Source organism: Acartia tonsa, chromosome 4 (genome assembly GCF_053477335.1).
Source record: "Acartia tonsa isolate MP-2025a chromosome 4, ASM5347733v1, whole genome shotgun sequence".
Lineage (NCBI taxonomy): Eukaryota > Metazoa > Arthropoda > Copepoda > Calanoida > Acartiidae > Acartia > Acartia tonsa.
The window spans coordinates 448,405-456,742 of record NC_137263.1 but is presented as its reverse complement, the minus strand read 5'-3'; the positions used below and the strand labels follow the sequence as shown (position 1 = coordinate 456,742).

Below are 8,338 nucleotides of genomic sequence, written 5' to 3'. Positions count from 1 at the left end.
TAGAGTAAAATAATGGGTCTTATCATTCTGGTCATTGAGAGTTTATTATTGATTATTGATCCAGTATGAGTTTTTAACAACTGACCTTTGGAAAACTTGAGCTCATTTATAGACATTTATTTCCTATATAGATCTGTCATGGATCTTGATGCAATGCAGCAGGCCGTTTTGTAAATGTTAAAAATTGGAAGATTTCATTAAATAAAAGTATTCGCAAATATAAGTATTAAATAACATATGTAAAGTTGATTGGTTTATTAGAGTAATTTGACAATGAGAGGGGGGGGGGGGATTTTACCTCATATACCTTATCCTACCGGGGTACCCAAACTTATGGTTCCCTCTCAAAATAACCTAATCTAACTTGACCTATAAACAAAAACAATTTTAATATTTTCTATAAAAAATAAGGCAGGTGTTTCAATAATTGTTAAAGCACTGGCAATTTAAAAATTATATTCAAATTTTACAAATTTTACCCTGTCAATATATCCACATATTCTATATCCATTCTTACAATATGCTCATTAAAAAAAAGTTTAACAAACATAAACTGCAATCTTAGTCTGCCCAATCCAAGTATATCTCTGGAACCAAGATGACAACAGCCCGAAGGATTATAGAGCTCCAGAAGTTAGCTGGAGTCCTCCAGGTATACTTATCTCTCAATCTGTGTGTCTATCTATCTATCATTCTATCTGTCTAAATATCTATCTATCTCAGGAATAGAGATGACAACTGCCCGAAGGATTATAGAGCTCCAGAAGTTAGCTGGAGTTCTCCAGGTATAGTTACCTCTCAATCTGTCTATCAATCTACCTGTCTAAATATCTATCTATCTCTGGAACCAAGATGACAACTGCCAGAAAAGATTATAGAGCTCCAGAAATTAGCTGAAGTTCTCCAGGTATAGTGTTCTCTCAATCTTTCTTTCTATCTGTCTGTAATTCAACATGTTTAAATATCTATCTATCTCTGGAACTAAGATGACAACTGCCAGAAGGATTATAGAGCTCCAGAAATTAGCTGGAGTCCTCCAGGTATAGTTTATCCATCTATCTATCTATCTGTCTAAATATCTATCAATCTCTGGAACAAAGATGACAACTGCCCGGAGTATTATAGAGCTCCAGAAATTAGCTGGAGTCCTCCAGGTATAGTTATCTCTCAGCCTGACTGTCTATCTATCTATCTGTGTTAATATCGATCTATCTTTGTATCTTTCCTTCTCTACAAAGTATGATTTATTTATAATTTTAGGACAAGGGAATTTCCTGCACCCCTCTGCCTCCTGCAGGTGGAGGAACCTGTAGCAGTATGGCAGACACAAGGAGTAGTGGAAGGTAATCATATTTATACCCCCTTTGAGAGGGAAATACCTTTTCTGCCACTGACTGGAGGATGGGGAGGAATATGTAGTAGTATAAAAAATTTTATTCCAACACCCCCCTGGGGGAGGAAAGTTTCAACCCCCTGTCACTTGCAGGGGGAGGAACATGTAGTAGCATGGTAGATACAAGGAGTATTGGAAGGTAATAACAATTTATATTTCTACACCCCCTTGGGGGAGGGAGGATGCACCACTCTGCCTCCAACAGGGGGAAGGGGAGGCACATGGCACACACAAAGAGTAGTGAAAGAAGGAGCTTATAGTGCCTAGTAAAAAGTGATGTCATACAATAAAAATGACTAATTATAAGCCAGTATACATTGTAAATGACCATTGGTAAAATGCATACTGACCTGTCATTGGTCATTTGTTTTGTATGACATCATATTTATAGGCTGCTTTGTAGTGAAAGGTTTTATTATTTTAAGTTTCTCCTAAAAACAAGAAATCAAATTGTTAAGGATTAAAAAGCCTTGTTAAAGTTTTAAAATGTGTATGAACAGGTTTTTATGACTGTGCTACGAAAAATTGTACTCATTCGTATTATTTTCAGGGAGAGTCGTACACCAGGTGACGCTAGCAGATGTACAAATTCATCCCACAGATGTCACCACGCGGCGCATGCATATACTGGTCTTCCTTGCAACCGGCCCTATCTGTAAGTATATCCTTACCTGTGTGTGTGTGTGTGTGTATAGATGTCACCATGCCGCGCATGCATATACTGGTCTTCCTTGCAACCGGCCCTATCTGTAAGTATATCATTAAGTGTGTGGGTGTGTATATGTGTATGTCACCATGCCGCACATGCATATACTGGTATTCCTTGCAACCGGCCTTATCTGTAAGTACATCCTTACCTGTGTGTGTGTGTGTGTGTGTAGATGTCACCATGCCGCGCATGCATATACTGGTCTTCCTTGCAACCGGCCCTATCTGTAAGTATATCCTTACCTGTGTGTGTGTATAGATGTCATAATGTCGCGCATGCATATACTGGTCTTCCTTGCAACCGGCCCTATCTGTAAGTATACCCTTACCTCTGTGTGTGTGTGTGTATATAGATGTCACCATGCCACTGGTGTCCTGGATAGAAAACAGGTTTTTTTTGAGTTACGTATGACAAGACCTATATTTCTATGACCGGGCGTGTATGATGGTTCAGCACATCACTTTCATTAAATCACAGCTGATCATTTTTGTGGATTTTTTTGAAAATTACTTTTTTACCCATATTTTCATAGTTTTTCCCAAAATACAATCACAATATTCTCACATTTCCAGCTTAGTTATTCTAAATTCATGCAAAAAAGTATAATAGATGATAGCTATAACAAGATCTATAACCTCAATTGACTATTTTAAGATTTGTAGGTAAAACATAGATCCTGGATGTGATAAAAGTATCCTCTGAGGTTCCACCATAAAAGTTTAAACAAATCAGAATCAGCAATGATTTTGTACAATGTTTTCATTGTAGTATTGACAAGTAAATAACTTCTAGACACCAAGCATATGGAGGACTGGTAAACTTATTTCATTACTGAAACCAGGGAAACTTGACAATTAGGGTTCCAGCTACTGCCCTGTCTCACTTCTTTTTCCTGCCTGCATGATTCGTCCTTACCTGAATGATGCTGTTAAACTTGCAGACCAACATTATGCTTTCACACAGGCAAGTTCACTACCACTGCCTTACAGAGTATTAAAACCTTAATCAACAACAGCCTAAACAATAAGAAACCAGTTATCAGGACAGTGCCAGTTGCCATTTATCTTTCAAAGGCTTTTGACACTGTAAACAATGAGGTTCTACTGCATAATATTAATGCAATAGACTTGAATGAGTACATGTAACGTTTTTATGTGAATACTTTAGAGGTAGACAACAATTTATTGTTATCAGAGGATCTAAATATGCATACAAATCTGCCAAACAGGCTGACCTACAAGGAGGGGTCCTATACCATATACTATTCAAACTGTAAATTTCATAAATGCCAACACTCACTCTAATTACATCTAGTTTCCTCTGCTGACAACTCCAACAGCATAGGTCCCCTTATTTATCCTTATGTCAAGGACATAAAAGCCTACTTAGCAGTTCTTAATGATTGGTTAAAAAGTCAGAACCTTTTCATTTCTCCAGCCAAATCATCTACAATAGTCTTTACCACCTTTTCGAATGAAGCAGGCACGTAGTCATAGTTGAAACAATACCATAAGTCAGACATCCTAAGTTCTTAGGTGTTACATGTGACAATCTTTTCTATATTAACCATCTTGTTAAGGAGCCTAGAAACAAACTAAACCCCCCCAAAAAAAATGCTTTAAGCTCTCTCCACCAGAGGGAAAGAAAAGTAAGTCATAGTAAATACATAAAAAGCAATTTGCCAGTTCCTGATATTCTACTGCAGTTCCATATTTAGTAATGCCAGCTGGGACAGCCTACTGTTTGCTGTAAAAACTGCTCTGAGAACATCCATCTACTGTCATGTCATGAACCAGAAAGCATTCGTTATCAGTAATATTCTACCATGAACTGCAGTAGATCCAAACTCATTACCCAGAACAGCTAAAACCACCCTGTCCTAATACTTTCAGGTTACAATGTTTACCTGAATACCTTAAAGTCCAGAGTAAACAAGAATCTGGTGCAGTTTGTGTCTGACACTGGCAAGAATTTCACACAACCACCATCATTTCAACTGCAACCATAACCCATCAAAACCTTTAAAAGCAGCCACAATACTGAACTGACTGTTTCCAATGATGATGAGCAGGAACAAACAATAACACAGGAACTATTTAGACATCAAGTCAGCAAGGAACCAATATTGAGCAAGATAACTTGTCATATTTAACTGTTTAGACATTAATTCAAATAACAACTTCAAATAACTTTTACCCAACTTCTAGACTGCAAATCTTAGATTAGTTAATTGATTCTGAAAGATCTTGTTATTGATAATAACATAATCTTTGGTGCAGCTATCATCTATTATACTTTTCTTTGAATAAATTTAGATTAACTAAGCTGTAAATATGAGAACATTGTGAGTTTTTGGGGAAAAACTATGAAAATCTGGGTAAAAAAGTAATTTTCAAAAAAATCCACAAAAATGATCAGCTGTGATTTAATGGAAGTTATGTGCTGAACCGTCATACAAGCCCGGTCATAGAAATATAGGTCTTGTCATACGTAACTCAAAAAAAAACTGTTTTCTATCCAGGACACCAGTGATGCCGCACATGCATAAACTGGTCTTCCTTGCAACCGGCCTTATCTGTAAGTATATCCTTACCAGTGTGTGTGTGTAAAGATGTCACCATGCCGCGCATGCATACACTGGTCTTCCTTGCAACCGGCCTTATCTGTAAGTATATCCTTACCAGTGTGTGTGTGTGTAAAGATGTCACCATGCCGCGCATGCATACACTGGTCTTCCTTGCAACCGGCCTTATATGTAAGTATATCCTTACCAGTATGTGTGTGTGTGTGTTGTATAGATGTCACCATGCTGCACATGCATATACTGGTCTTCCTTGCAACCGACCCTATTTTATGTTTTAAGCTTAAGTTCTACTCAACTATTTTATATAAGCTTCACATATGTCCAGTGATGGTTTAATGCTATTTTGTTTTTAGATCTTTGGATGGTTTTAAGTTATTTTTTTATGCCCTTCGTGCCTCTTTTAACAGAGCCCCTAAATGCTAGTTCCATTTAAAATATGTTTTTAATACACAGGAGACGTCGTAAGATGGCACCAGCTGCAGCTGCGTCTAAGTACCGTCCGCCGGGATCAGAGGTCAGCGGCGGCCTGCCCTTCACACTGCGGATCAAGAATGGCAGCCAGACACAGAGGATACAGGTATAGTTTTCATAGTATCATAGACAGCTTTTCGCGGATAAAAAAATTAAAAATTATAGTATTAAAAAGAGTTTTGTTGGCCTTTATGAGGCTGGTATTAATTTTACGGATTTTGTGTTGATATTCGTGAAATATTGTCTAAAATTCCATACTTTACATTATTTTTCAGTAGGATATTTTTAACTGGTCATAATCCACCCGATATTAATAGTTTTTCAGAGAAGCTGTTAAAATTGTTCTATATATAATATAACCCTGACTTCCTATCATTATTTCTAGGGCATGATAGTGCAATTTTGAGGAAATATAAAGTCGTCATCCATAATTATGTTCTAGAAGTTTAACAAAACAAAGCCATTAAAATGTATTTAATTTCAATTAATACAACGCTTATTACCCTTCACAGATAAAAATAGTGGTCAGAAATGTTTGGACACTCAATTTATGAAACCAACCAATCAAAATTCAATAAAGGTCCCCAAATTTTTTAAGCAAACAAAAAGGGAAGGTTAGTATTTAACTTGGGGACTAGTGTAATAAATAGCCCCCTCTCTTTCAGTGATTATTCAGTTAATTAAACACCATCTTTTGAGACATAATTTATTTTTTCTAAATTGTAAATAAAATTATGTTTTTTTTCAAGTATTAAAACTCTATTATTACTAAGGGGACATATTTATTACACTAGTCCCCAAAGTTTTATTATCATGTTTTCTTATTTGTTAGATTAACAACCGTGGGGACTTTTATTGTATTTTGGTTGGTTCAGTAAGTTGGGTGTCCAAAAATTTCAACATCTAATTGTGATCTACAGAAGGGTTAATTTTGTGTATCATCATTGGGTATTTACATCAATCTATCAAGCATTTTCTTATACCTAATCCCTGCTGTTATATAAGTTTTAATGTTTGATTGTCCAACTGGCTGTTTTCAGCTTTTATGATATTGTTATATTTTTTTTCATTTCAGGTGCCTACCAGTTCATTAGATAGAAACAAGAAGTACATGGTCTCCTTTTCATTTAGACCTAAAGATGAAACTCCCCTTCCAGCATTCTAGAACATTCTAGATGTTCTTCTAGAATAATTCTAGAACAAAGAGTACATAGTTTCATTTTCATCCAGACCTTAAGATGAAACCTCTCTTCCAGCTTTCTAAAACTTTCTAGAAGTTCTTCTAGATTAATCCTAGAACAAGAAATACATGGTCTTCTTCTCATTCAGACCTAAAGAGGAAACTCCCCTACCAGCTTTCCAGAACATTCCAGATATTCTTCTAGAATAATCCTAGAACAAGAAGTACATGAGATCCTTTTCATTCAAACCTAAAGATGAAACTCCCTTTCCAGCTTTCTAGAACATCAGATGTTCTTCTAGAACAATATGGATCAGGAAGTGCAAGGGCTCCTTCTCATCCAGACCTTAATAAACCTACTCTTCCAGCTTTCTAGAACTTTCTTGAAGTTCTTCTAGATTAATCCTAGAACAAGAAATACACGGTCTTCTTCTCATTCAGACCTAAAGATGAAACTCCTCTACCAGCTTTCTAGAACATTCTAGATGTTCTCCTGGAATAATTCTGGAACTAAAAGTATAGAACATTTAAGATTTATCAATAAACAAGAAAATATTTCTTTCTAGAGAAATAAACACTGCCTGTATAACAGAGTAATAAAGATTTATATATATGTAAAAGTCATGAAATTTATTGAATACCTTAATACACAATCATTATAAATCTTTGTTTTAAAACCTTTTTGGCTCTGAATAATTTTTACCTTAACAGAAACAAAAGAATCATTCAAATAAAATTTTATATGAAATAAAAAAAGACAAAGAGTTTTTTGTCTAATTTAACTTATTGAAAACCTTTGTAGAAAGTTAAGAATTTTAGTATTTTAAAAACAAATGTTTAATTATAAATTTGTTTACCTCTTAGAAGGAATAAAAAATTATATCAAAATTAAGTAGATATTTATGCAGGAGAGGCAGAAATTTAGATAATTAACTTAAAATATTACAATGATATACTAGAAAGAATTTACATAATTTCTTCCTAATTTTTGTCTGCCCAGTGAGCTTTGTATTTCTAAATAAAAAGTTATACATTAATAAATTTGTATATAAAAAAAAACTTTATAATATTGTATATAGTTATAATTCAGATTTATGTAAAGAAAATCAAAATTAGTTGAAATTAATATATTTATATTAAAAAGCTGTAAAAATTCTATTATAATTGTACATATAGAAGTCCTATATCAAATATATTGTAATATTTGATAAAGTTATTATAAAATAATGTAAAAATAGTTTATGAAAAAGTAATGTTAGATATAGAATATTATGAATTGTTATAAGAAAAATAAATAATTTTTGATGAAATGATTTTCTCAACTGCTATTTAGGATAGAAATATGAAATTCTTGTGAATTCTCAGACCTATAAACCTATACTTATCTCATCCATTAGTCAGTACATTATGCAATTGTTTAACTTTAAATGTTTTTTTAAGCAAAGCTTTCTATAATTAGGGTTGGTCCGTCCTTATGTCCTTCCGTTACAGTTAGCTCTTTTCGTTAATTAAATGGGTTAGACTTGTCCTTTAGATCTCAATGTCCTTTGCATGTTTATTGCTGTAGTAGTTAGGTACGATTTAGAAAGCATAGCCACTCTATAATCACTACCAGAATGTTTGTACGTCCATTTAAAACAAGCTGGTTTTTTTTCCTTGAATTTAAAATTTTAGAATAGGATAATTTTTTAATGTTAAAATTATCCTATTCATCTGATTTTTTTAATACTGATTCCTGGTACAACAAGGTATAGTACTATAAGAGGATCAAGTCCTTAAATAATCAAGTCCTAAAAACGTGAGTATGTCCTTAAACAGTAACATGTATTAATTTACTTACTATTTTGTATAAACATATGCATTAATATTAAGTTTATTCAGTTCTGACATTCACAAGTGTTAATGTTCGTTTGTCATTTCATTTCATAGCTTTGCTTTTATGGATGTTGTCATCCTTGTTTTAAGGCAAATGGTTGAGAGATGTACTTAAGTATAGGGTTA

The 8,338-nt window shown here is 34.1% G+C and overlaps 1 protein-coding gene across 1 annotated transcript; it reads left to right on the top strand.

Moving 5' to 3' along the window:
- The first annotated feature begins 978 nt into the window (after positions 1 to 978).
- LOC145318165 (uncharacterized) lies at positions 979 to 7,320 on the top strand. The gene is made up of 5 exons (XM_080159510.1): positions 979 to 1,040; positions 1,261 to 1,343; positions 1,944 to 2,048; positions 5,140 to 5,263; positions 6,233 to 7,320. Exons 1-5 carry the CDS (start codon positions 987 to 989, stop codon positions 6,320 to 6,322), a joined length of 456 nt encoding a protein of 151 aa, XP_080015636.1. The 5' UTR covers positions 979 to 986; the 3' UTR covers positions 6,323 to 7,320.
- Positions 7,321 to 8,338: the final 1,018 nt, after the last annotated feature.